The 13,113-nt window shown below is 37.5% G+C and overlaps 1 protein-coding gene across 2 annotated transcripts in view; it reads right to left on the reverse strand.

Annotated features, from left to right (window-relative positions):
• The window catches only part of LOC150095000 (protein zer-1 homolog), a 289,217-nt gene that overhangs the window by 246,144 nt on the left and 29,960 nt on the right, over nt 1–13,113 (reverse strand). For both annotated transcript variants that reach the window (XM_090411703.1, XM_090411704.1), the window contains exon 2: nt 3,192–4,113. In XM_090411703.1, the coding sequence (XP_090267829.1) occupies nt 3,192–3,961 (770 nt within the window). In that variant the 5' untranslated portion in view covers nt 3,962–4,113. The remainder of the gene's footprint in view (nt 1–3,191; nt 4,114–13,113) is intronic.

Below are 13,113 nucleotides of genomic sequence, written 5' to 3' on the forward strand. Positions count from 1 at the left end.
AGTGAGGAAACTTGTAACCCAGTTGCAGAAATCATGGGACAGACCGAATGATATGAGCTTACTAAATAGACCCTTGATATCCCCATAATAATTACTTGACCTGTACTCACATGCTAATTTGCCAAGTTGAAAGTCTTAGAGATATCAAGTGTAACCATTTGTGATTTGCCAAAGTTTTCCAAGGTGCTTTTCCAGAGGTGGGTTATCAGAAGTGATGAGGAGATCTGCTCACTTCTAATGAAAGGTCAGAGGAGGCACTGAGTGTTGGATGCTTGAAGGATATTTACCAAAATCAGCTATATATACATTTGAGGAAAAGTATGATGCCAAGAGAAACTTTTTCCATGGGTAATGACACAACAGACCCAATTAGGTGCAGTAGCAGTTTGAAACAGTCTTGGGCAGAAAGTATAGCCTTTTGTCTTCCCTCACTGCTTTGGTGTAAGCAGTGAGGGAAGGTAGAGTTCTTGATGATACCAGTTGTGGTATGCTTGATTCTTCATTTGTACAACCTTGGTGCATCTTCTTACATGACGGAAATTTAATGTGAAATGGGGAATACATGTTTCTATACCAGAGAGGATTAGTTAGACAATGTGTTCAGTGCACATGTTCAAGTCAGAAGGCCCAAGGCAATAATCCACCAGAAATCATCCCACCTGGTATTCTTATATTGCCAGACGACTCTTGGTTGGGAATGGTTATGTGGGCATTGCACATTGAGAATACAAAGTTGTGGTCTGAATTACCTAAGGGAGATACAACTTCTACAGTATACTTAGAGGGATCACTAGTGATCCCTCTAAGTATACTGTAGAAGTTGTATCTCCAGAACCAGATAACCCTTACAGAACCAGAGTGTAAGTATACTGTAGAAGTTGTATCTCCAGAACCAGATAACCCTTACAGAACCAGAGTGTCTGTAAGGGTTATCTGACATTGCACAAACACCACCCTTCAACTGAAAGTGGTTGAAATGGATAGTAGTTGGGAAAGTTAAAATGGGTAGTACCTGGAGACGGTGAAATTGAGTTTTCCTCAGGAATATCAGGTGGGGTTTATCGGACTGGAGATGGAAGTGAACACTGTTGAGGTTGGAGCTGACACCACATACTGGTGAAGTGAACAATATTAGAAACTTTTGTTTCTAATATGGCTATTGAATACTACATTAGGAGTGCTCAATTTCTGCGCTAGTACTTCTTTTGCAGTTGATGTTCCACATTGTCATCCCCCCCCCCCCCCCGATTGTTGGTAAAGTCAAAGCTTTCATTCATGCTGGCTGAAAGGAAGGTTGGGCCAGACTCATAAGCACAACATCCTTCAGCATTTCATCACTTTCAGTGTGGAAGTTTAGGATATTCATGTTGTATTTTTTGTTTGTCCTGTACCATCGATATGATGATGCTACAGAGCTGGCTGGTATCAGCAACAGGTGGTATTTCATCAAGGTGCTGACTGTGGATCTGTTCTAGCTTGGCTTCAACTGATTTGATTTTGTGGAAGTTTCAACGATTGAAACAAGATGCTGCTCCAAACTTTTTATGCATTTTCCTAAGATCAGAAACTGCATTACTGAAGGGAGGCACAGTGGACAGAAGAAAGGCTAGTTCAGGTGTTAACAAGAAATCTATATGCTGGTTCATCAATTTTTATACAGTGGGCATGTGACCAATGGCAATAAAAATTGTACAGAAGACTTTTTTTTGGTATGCTGGCCTTGTTAGATGAGCAGTTAGCATATCTGCTCTCCAACCAACAGGTCATAAGTTTGAATCCAGCTGTGGGAATTGTTTGTGGTTGTCTTTAGTGGGAGATGAATTTCATTGCCTTGTGTGAGACCAGTGTCCCATCCCACTTATTGGACACCTGAGGTGGCTTGAAAAAAGTTCCATGCTTAGTTTCTATAGAGCAGGGATTCCTGACTATGTAAAAAATAAATAAAAATACAAAAAATTATAAAAATTAATTAAAATTGAATTTAAAAAAAATCCATAGTCAACTCAAGGAACTAATGTATTGTAGGCTTCCAACCCTTTGTGATTGGGAATCACATTTTAAAAAACACTCCAGTCTACAGCTGCAACATTTGATAACATTGTCAGATTTATTGGTGCTAGTCAACTGCACTGTGTTAGCTATGCCTAGAGCATTCTGTCTTCTTGTCGCAATCTTTACTTGTTTGCAGTAGATGTTAGCAAGTGCTTGCACATAGCCAGTACTGAACTCATAAAAATACTTATGGGACACTTAAAGAGTACTTTAAGTGTTTTGCCCTTTAGAAGAACTGAATGCTGCTGCAGTTTCATTTGGTGAACTTCATGGAAAGAAAAGACTTCTAAAGCAATAAAATGAGGAGTACACATTTAAGTTAACTTATCCCAAAGCAGCACCTGATATGCAAGTTATTATAATTTTATAAGAAAGGCAATTATATAGATTACATTTTACATTAACAGTTATTCACTGCCATAGGAGCACTAATATGTTACAAAATTAAGGCTGATGTATTTCCAAACATTATAAAAACATTCTCAAATGTCTTCGCATATTTATCGTACTCAAATATCTAGCCACAGAGTGTGGTATTGTTGTTTGGAACACATTACAATGAAACCTGTTACATTAATGCTCTGCTCAGTGATGTTTCAATTCATACTTAATATTTTCAGCATCATTAACTGCACTATTTGAGATACTGCAACTTTAAAACTGCAATTAAATAAAAATGCTAAAATGATAACATCTATTATAAAGAAATGGATAAACAGCATTTGAAAAATGCTGCATTTTAAGAAATCTCAGATCTTAATTTTAATGATTAATTTTAATTCAATAAAACTCAAATCACAATATTCTATAAAAAGTCAGAGACATGCTGATACTGTACCTCAAGTATAAAAAGTAACACATAGTAAAATATATAATAATCCTGCTAGAAAATAAGAGAAAGTAATTCCTCAAATTTTTTTAATATTAAAGATCTTCCATATATAGTATTCTAAAGTTTACCTTAATGTCCTTATGTCCGTACAGTATCAGCATGTCAGAGACATGCTGATACTGTACCTCAAGTATAAAAAGTAACACATAGTAAAATATATAATAATCCTGCTAGAAAATAAGAGAAAGTAATTCCTCAAATTTTTTTAATATTAAAGATCTTCCATATATAGTATTCTAAAGTTTACCTTAATGTCCTTAGTTGAAAAATTGATGATATGGCATCCTGAAGTCTAGGAACACCGTACAGCACCAGAGACGAAAGGTTTTTCAGACCTGCTAGATAACTTAAATTTCCAAGCTGACAACAACAAGATAAATCCAAATGAGTCAACATTTGCAATGGTTTCAGTAGAAGTGGATAGTAATCTTTTTCCAGCGGCACCTCCAAGTCATTGACCACTAACTTTCTGAGACGAGGGGAATTTAATATATAACCTCTTTCTTTGTATACACTCCTATTTAAGTCAATCAACAACTCACTTTCTTTCTCATTATCTATACTATAGAGAGTTTCGGGGAAAATCTGCACTGTATTACCAACAGTCAGGGAAAGAAGTTCTGATTTCATATTATTCAAAAGATCTAAAGTTCTTCCAGTCAGTTTTGAACAATGTGAAATATCAAGCTCTATAATCTGATGACGCGTTATAATCTCCATTCCATCATCAGTCACTTCAGAATTTCGTAGGTTCACTCGATGAATTCTAATGCTACAAGGATCACTGAATAATCGGAGAAAACAGTCATCTATAGTATGGCCTAGCTCTTCAGTGGACAGTTTTAACATGCGTTCACATATTTCTGCTGGAAGAGTCACTCCTTCTCTAAGAAGATATTCACTTCTTACAGGATCATACCTACAGAATATCTGTGGGTTCAGGATGCAATATTTAACACATATATCCAGTAAACAGTCTGGGTTGTGTGGCTCCCAAACTGTCGGTACTTTGAACATAGTGAAAAGTAAGTTTTCTAACTATAAAAATTTAGAAAAAAGAGATCAATATAGTATGATCTACTTGACACTGTAGTTAAAAACTACACAGAAAATTTTCTTTGTTGCTAACTTCTTTCCACTGTCCAATGGTCAACAACATGGTGAATTACCTGAAATATGAAAAATAAATAAATAAATAAAAATAGTGTTTTTTTTTACTTATTATTGATAATTTTATTAATAATTTATCAGTTTTATTATTTATTGAATAGAGTATAGTGAGGACAGCAGGTTCGAGAATGTTGGATCTGGTCACAGCATCAGAGAACTTATCAGTAACTAATATAGCTACAATGTCTCCACGTGGGGAAAGCAAACACATGGTCTTGACCTGGGAGACTGCCAGACATGCAGAATTTTTCTGTTAGGAAGGGATATGTGGAAAAACAAAGCTGATGATTATGACAAGCTGAGAAGTCTGCTTTCAGCAGTGCCATGGTAAGGGAATTTGGAGGGACAGATGATGGTATGTGAGAAGTTGTCAAAGGGTGTTTACAAAAAGCAGTAACAGACTATATATCCAGAGTCAGGAGGATAAATCAAGTAGGAGTAAGATGAATGAATAGCATTATGAAGCAGGAGCTGAGATAAAGAAAAGGTTATGGATGGAGTATAAAGAAAAAGATGATTAGCATGCCCATGAGCAGTACAAGGCACAGGCAAGAAAGGTGACCTGTAAGATAAGGAAGGCCAAAGATAATTATGAGAGAAAGCTCGCTGATAAGTCCAAAAGAAATCCTAAGGATGTCTTTCGCTATGTGGCAAGTAAAAGGGAAAAATGACTATGTAAAGGTGATTTTAAAAAGTGTTGATGGTAGGGAAGTAACAAAAACAAATAAAATAGTTTAGTTACTAAATGACCATTTTGCAAAGGTATAATCATCTTGGATGCAATACCACAAATGTCATTGGCTGATGGAATAACAGAGATGGAAGAAATACAGTGCTTAGAATATTGAAGAATCCTAATGCGAACATGGTCATGAGGTTAGATGGCATATCAGTCCATGTGTTATATTCAAATGTGCAAGAGAATTAGCACCTCCTCTGCCCAAGCTGTTTAATTTAAGCTTCAGTTCTGGTAAGACTCCAGTAGAGTGGAAAAGAGGGTAAAATAATCCCACTGCATAAAGGAGGCTCCAAGATTACAGGCCAATTAGTACATAAGGAGTGGCAGTAAAAGTATTAGAGAAGTTGGTAAAAGTCATCAGAATTCAGGATTGGGTTGATAGAAATATAATACTCTATAAGGGGGTAGCACTGTTTTGTAAGCAGTAGGTCTTACCTTAGTAATTTACTTACTTTCTATAATTTCCTTTACTTTCTAGGTAAAGGAAATGCTTAATCACTGATACTACTAGAAGTTAGGCACTTGACAGAATTCCATATGGAACTCTGTTGCATACAGTAGAGCAAATGACAATGGATCTGAAGCTGGTGATTTGGATTAGGTGGTGGTCCAGGAGAAAACAGGTGACCAGTGGCATATCTCAGGGCTTAGTACTTTGTCATCTGTTGTTTAATTTGTACATTAATGATATAGGAAATAATCTGACAGGAAATATCCAGTTGTTTGATGATGATGATGCAAAAACTGGGAAGAGCCATATTCAATGAAGGTGATGTAGAAATCTTGCAGGATGACTTAAATAAGCTGGTGGTACAGGTACGAGCAAAGGTAAATGGTGATCAGTTTAATGTGGCTAACTGTAAGGCGATGCACTTCAGGTGGATGAGATCACATGCTGTGTACTACACGGTGGCCATAAATTAACTTTCCCTCTTTGGAGGTATCTGTAGCTAAAACTAATACACGGAATGAGACCACATTTTATATTGAGACTTTCGAAGGCAAGGGAAGATGAATTCTGCAAAAAAAAAAGATTTAGTACCAAAAGTCAGCAATAGAGGAAATTCTGGTGCTGGCAGAGCCAAAAGCAGTCAAATATTTGCAGTAAACGCAGGTAAAAAGGATTATGCAAATTTTACTATGCAGCACCACCAATTCCACTTAAAAAGGGATTGGGAATGTTCAGGCAGTTATTTGAATGACTGATGAATTGTGCTCAATATGCATCCTACCTTGCCTCAGCGTGCTTTACCTGTTAAGTTGTTTTACTTTGAACAGTGCAATGCCGTAGCGGCCCTTCGGGAATTTAGAAGGCTTCATAACCTGAGTACAGGTCCTATGTCAGCTGTAGCACTGAGAGCTATGGTTAAGAAGTTTGAAGAAACTGGATCACTAAGAGTTAGACCTGGCAGAGGACGGAAAGCAGTGCAAGAAGAGACAGTACTGGTCCAAGCGCTCGTGCCATAGCTCACAAACTTGATATGGCTTATGGTACAGTCTGGAAAATCTTACGGAAAATGCTTCACTTCTATCCGTATAAGTTCAGTCGTGTGCAAGCACTAACAACCGCAGATTATGATAAGCACATGACCTTCAAGCTAATGTTTCTTGCCCAAATGGAGGTTGACAATGACTGGCCTTGGAGAATATTGTGGGATGATGAGGCTAATTTTTATCTGAATGGGTCGGCCAACACTCACAACTGCAGAATTTGAGTATCTGACCATCCCCCAAGCGATCCAGCAAGTACCACTGCATTCTCCAAAAGTAACCGTGTGGTGTGGCTTCACAGCCGATTTCATAATAGGACCATACTTTTTTGAGCGTATTATCCCTACAGGTCCTGTAACCTGCTCCATTACTAGAGAGATTTATTGACGAATGCCAGAAAATTTTGTCATTCCTGCATTGCAGCAAAGACAATGTTTGGACTCCATGATTTTTATGCAGGATGAAGCACGACCACACAATGAATGTTTAGTACAGTGCCTTTTACGCCAGCATTTCAGTAATGAGAGGGTTATCAGTCAGTTCTTTCCGATGGCATGGCTACCTCGATCCCCGGACATCACTCCATATGACTTTTAGCTGTGGGGTATTTGAAATCCGTTGTGTATGTTGGTGGCATTCCCAACTTGCATGTCTTAAAAGAGAACATAAAATGGGCTGTTATGAACATCCAATCCGAATCCTTAAGTTCAGCTGTAGAGCATGTCGCACACTGGATACAATTTGTTGTACACAAGAAAGATCAGCGCATTGAAAATCGTGTATGTGGTCCAGGGGACCCTGATTCTGAAGAATAAAACATTATTTCCTGTGAGTCACTACATTAATTTCTGTCTCTCGCAAGTTGTTGTTTTAGTTTATTATTATTCTTATTATCATTGTAACGCACCACATATCCAGCTGGAATGAGTGATGCAGCTGTCGCTTACACTGTCGAAATGTTATTATTCCATTTTATCTGCCTTTAATGTAATTATCCGCTTGTTTTCCTCCACCAGCGCCAAAATTTCCCCTATCGGTGACTTTTGTTATTAAATATTTTTTTCGCAGAAATCATCTGCCCATGCCTTCAAAAGTCTCAATATAATATTTGGTCTCATTCCATTTATTGGCTTTAGCTACAGATGCCTCCAAAGAGGGAAAGTTATTTTATGGCCACCCTGTATATTGATGGAAGTAAACTGCAAGAAATTGAGGAGGCCAGGGACTTGGGGATGACTGTGGACAGAGAACTGAAGTTTAGAGGGCATATTGCAAAGTTGGCCAAAACAGCATCAAATTACATGGTTGTTGAAGAACAGTGACAAGCAGGCAGGAATAAGAGGTTATAGTTCTGCTTTATAAGGAATTAACAAGGCCACATCTCAGCTACTGCACACAAATCTGGTTGCCTGGATTCCTTGATGAAGTGGTGGAGAGGATTCATGAGCATTCTGAGAGGACAGATGTTGGTGGTGCATGAGAAGTTGTCTTTGTATTTTTTTTTTTTTTTTTTTTTTTTTTTTGAGTGACAAAGATTGTGTCAGGTCTGTGTAATTCCTATTAGAATAGACTTAAGGTCTGTGAACCCCAAAAACTAGCTGATAGACATAAGAGAGGAGATATGATAGAAGCATATAAGTTATTAGTTAGTTTTACAAGTTAACGCTGACGACTTTTTTTTTTCAGTACAGTGAAGGAGGGAAGAAGAGAGAGCAAAGGCTCTTGGAAATTGTGTAAGAGTGTGGTTAATAAGGGTGTTAAGACTAGATTTTTTGCTTGGAGGGTGGAGAACGGGTGGAATGCATTGGCAGAGGTGGTTGCGATTGATTCAAAGTGAATCACTCACAACCACCTCTATGGTTGTGAGTGAAATGAGTTTAAGGAGAGATTAATAAATAATTTGATTTATTTTGTTCTTTTGATATTATATTCATACTATTAAGCATAAATGTTCAACAGTTTTCAATATCCCATGCTGCCTTTTATGGCAAAGGAATCAGAGGAAATAAGAGATGATTTGAAAGATAAAGTGATTTCACCAGGTGAGGCTGAAATGCTTGTAAATGAAGAAACAGTAGTGTGTGAGATGACAGTGAGGGGAACAGTAAGATGGATAGGGAAACGAGAGAGCAAGGGCAAAAAGGATAATATGGCATAAGTACTGTGAATGTTGAAATCAATAGTAAGCTGAGAGGATATGGGGTAAGTGGTGACAGACAAGAGGTGGCATGGATGGGACTGGTTATAGACCTAAAAATGAATTGCTATTAATAGCAATTCATTTTTAGCACCTCTTGGCTCTTTATCAAATGAATTGCTATGTTTATTTCTCAATGCAAGGATCAAAAATAATGATGATACATGAGGAGATAAGGAGAATAAGAAGGGGGGGGGGTGATGTCTGATAGCAAGGAATTTCATCCATATAAGGTTGAGATGCAAGAAGGAAATAGTAGTAGTGGTTTTGAAGCAGTATAGTGTGAAGTAGAGGTACATTGGAAATTTAGTTTTAGTTGGTTGTTTATTAAATACATGTATTCACAAGAATGTAATAATTTTGTTACTGCAAATATTTCAACCAGAAACTAATCGGTGATCAGCATAATCACAAGGTGAAGCTAGAATAAGGAATGTTAAGCCTATTTATAGAGTTGAGCCACATCCCGGAATGCCAGCTAGCGGGTGGTTACAGTATTGATTACATGCTAGATGGCGTTCCGCTATGTGGCTCAACTATAAATAGGGTTAACATTCCTTGTTCTAGCTTTACCTTATGATGATGACAGTTAGTTTCTGATTGAAATATTTACAGTAATAAAATTATTTATTCTTGTGAATATATGTGTGTGTGTGTCTAATAAATGTTAGTATCCTGTTTAGCTGGTTGTTGATATAGGCCAGATAATAAGGGTAGAAACCAAATGCAGAGACAAACCGGGATAGTAAAGAAAGAAGGGTCATTATAGATTATTTTAATCATGATAATACAGACTGAATGAAAAAATAGCATCTGGTAATAACTAATTTTTTCTCAAGGGATAACTGTCTTTGGTAGCATGTAGTAGAGGCAAGGGTCATCTCAGATCTAATCGTATCATCAGAGAATGTGATTACGAATGGTGTCTCATCTCCCTCCATTTGGTAAGAGTGATCATGATATCATACCTGGGTGGTGGCCAGCCGTATGAAGACTTCTGTGAGGAAAGAATAAGTGGAACTACAAAGCCAGTGGTTAAGAAAAATTAGGATAGATAGCTTGGAGCAATGTCATGGAATGAGGACTTCTGCCTTTTGAATTTTATTCCTAAAGACAGAATAATTAGGTATTAAAATGGATATGAAGATATTAAGCCTACAACCTGGAAATAAGAACTGTAGAGACAGCACAAGATAAATAATGGTAAAAATCAGTAGCATGAGGAGTATTAAGAGCAGGCCAGGAACGTGACCTGGTTGCTAAGACAACAAACAATTTCTGCAGTATGAGCAGAAATTAGCTAACCAAGCCAAGAAAAATCCTTGAGTTTTTTTGTTTTTTTTTCATTATAATAAAAGTTTGGAGAGACCTACCATGCTAAAGTAATAACTTCAATTTAATATAAACCAAAACAATTATCCAACATTTTGACCTTCACATCAAGATCATCTGTGATTACTGAACTATGGATTTCAGGATAACGCAGTGGTAAAACAGCTTTCCAGAGGCTGGGTGCCAGATAGTGTTCAGGTCCAAACTTGATGGTAATGCATCTGTTGAAGGCTTCCCAAACAGCTGGTAAATAATCCTGCTGCTGTTTTACTCTTCCAGGTCATGCCTGGAGGGAGACTGAGTTAGTGTGTAGAAGGCACTGTACAATGCCACATTTGGACTAGAGTCCAGAAACTCCCAATGTGGTGGAGTTATAAGTTCCTCATACCTGCTCTTTAGGTTTTCTTAATCAACAACTCTCAAATGAAAGACAGACATACAAATACTAGCATTTTAATTGTTGATATAAAATCTCTCTTAAAAATAAAAATTATGGGGAAAAAAACAACAATAATAAAAATATATCAAAAAATCTCCAAAATAACACCAAAACTTCTTCCAATAAAGAACACTTCTACATCCTTTTCACCAACATCCAAGTCATCAATACAAACATTAACAATATACACCACCACTTACAGGCATCAAAATCTTGATTTACTTTTCCTAACAGAACCCGAACTCGTATCATTAGTCTACTTCAACTATCCCAGCTACATCTTGCATGATGCATTTTGCAAAAAAGGGAGGAACATGTGCTTTTGTCAAATCTCATATTCCTTACCAAAGATTATTATTATTATTACGTGACACCTCCAGGGAGTCCAAAGACTCATCGAGGGAGGGCACCTATTCTACAATTCTCCATCTCCACCACATCCATCAACACCAACGCCATCTACTGCCCACCACCACTAGTATTTTCACAATCACAAACATCCATGCCCACAGCAGGATTCGAACCTGCAGCCTTTTGGCTGGAGAGTGGATACGCTGACCACTCGGCCGGCGATATATTTTTTATTATCCAACCTGGAATCCCCACTTTTCAAATCTGCTCTAGCTCAAGATTTCCTTACCTCACTTTATAGCCTTCAATTGCTGCTCCACTAACTTGGACGACCATGCTGCTCTTTTTTGACTATGTATCATTAAAAGTCTATTTCATGCAAAGTAATTATCCAAATTGTGGGAATGTCTTCCTAGGAGAGTAATGTCCATAACACAAATTGGATCTCATTCTCCAACTTCACAGATCAAGCTGGAATGGAAGCTGAATCATTTGCTATCCGTCATGATCTATCACAAATAATTAACCTACCAACCAGAATACAGTTATCATTCTCTCTGTATATCTGTTCTCCTCTTGGCAGCTCTGACTACAACTTGTTCTCCTCCCAGCCAATTTCAGCCTTGTATCCTATGTCATTACATCTGTGCCAGCTGGGATGATATCTAGAATTTTTACATCTCTTTTCCATGGTCAGAGTACTGTTTTTGCTCTTCTGATCCAAACATCTCTGCTGAACTAATAACTGAAATAATCCTCAGTAGAATGAGGGCCTTCATTCCCCACTTCAAACTTCCAACCCTTATCCAAGCAATTGCTTCTCCAGTCCATAATAAAAATGTAGCATGGCTCAAATAAACTCTAACTTCTCATTCAGCTTACACTATAGCCCAAAACAAGTATAAAAATAAGTTATCAACATTTCCAAAGCAGACTTCATAAGAATGAAATGTAATAAACATACCTTCTGCTTAAATGGCAGTTGAGCCTTCTGATCCCTAGCTAAGGCTGTTGGATGTAATTTCTGCCCTTCCTTGCTCTCACATCCCAATGGTCCCATGATAACCTCACCCAATGACGAGTGTAGTGCGATGTGACTATGGAAATGAAGTGAGGAGACTGCAGATGAGATGACAGTGACAAATGATATGAATGACCTGAGAGGCAGCATGAATAAGATGGCAAGAAAATTAATATTAGAGATTGTGCAGTAGAAAACCATAGAGGAAAGTTACTGAGTGTATTAAGATATTATAACACACATGAGAAAAGGCATATATTATGAATGACATAATGCATACTGAGGGAATATGGTGAAAGAGGATGGATGCTAGGAGTGTATTTGATGATGGAAAACAGCTGTATGCAAGAAATGGATTGCATTTGAACAAGGAATGATGTAGGCATTTAGAGATTGTTCTTTGGGAAGGATTTTTTTTCTCTCTACACACACAAAAAAGTTATTTGCAAACCCATAGCACAGTGGCTAAGGATATTTTTTTATTATAAATTTTTATATTTGTTTGTATTTTTAATTTATTTTTTACATAGTCCACAAATCCTGCTCTACAGACCAAACACTGAACTTTCTCAAGCCATTTCATGCCTCCAATAAGCGAGGAGGTGGTCTCACACCAGGCAATAGTGGCTTCTTGTGGAGATGTCACCTGAGAGCATCTATGGTATATCGCAGAGTGGCATCTTGGGAAATAATAATAGGTCTAATCCAGGAATTCTTGTATTAGTGAAACATAAGATGCCAGAATTCATTATTTCCTTTTCTCTCATGAAGGAAAGGATAAGATGACAAGATGTTCTGAGAGAATAGAAGTAAAAAGGTTTAGAATATTTTGGAAAAACAGGGAGGATAAAAAAAGGTAATATTAGTATTATCATTACATGACACCTCCAGGGAGTCCAATGACTCATCGAGAGAGGGCACCTACTCAACAACTCTCAGTCTCCACCACTCAATTCACCAACTACAACGAACTGCAACTACCATCATCATCTACACCAATGCCATCTACTGTATACCAGTATTTTCACAGACAATCACACACATCCATGCCCATGACGGGATTCGAACCCACAGCCTTTTGGCTGGAGAGCATATAACCACTCGGCCAACCAGGTTGGCAATCAAGTAATATGTTACTTGATAAGTTATCAAGTAACATATTACTTATCGTAACATATTACTCGATAATATGTTATGATAAGTGATGATTAGATGTATCCTCTCAAGAAGGTCCCTTAAGGAAGAAAAGAAATGGCACTGATGGTTTTGAGAGATCTGAGGTAAGTGGGCAGGGAAGGCTTCTTTAATGAAATGTTGCTGCCAGGAAACGCAGAGGGCGATATGCAGGAAAGGCTTCAACAGATTAGTTTGGCAAGTGATCATTATGAAAGATCTTAACTACAGCAATATAAATTGCACAGAGTTAACA

This window comes from Typopeltis vanoorti, chromosome 21 (assembly GCF_054136105.1).
Source record: "Typopeltis vanoorti isolate ZY-2024b chromosome 21, IOZ_Tvanoo_1.0, whole genome shotgun sequence".
NCBI lineage: Eukaryota > Metazoa > Arthropoda > Arachnida > Uropygi > Thelyphonidae > Typopeltis > Typopeltis vanoorti.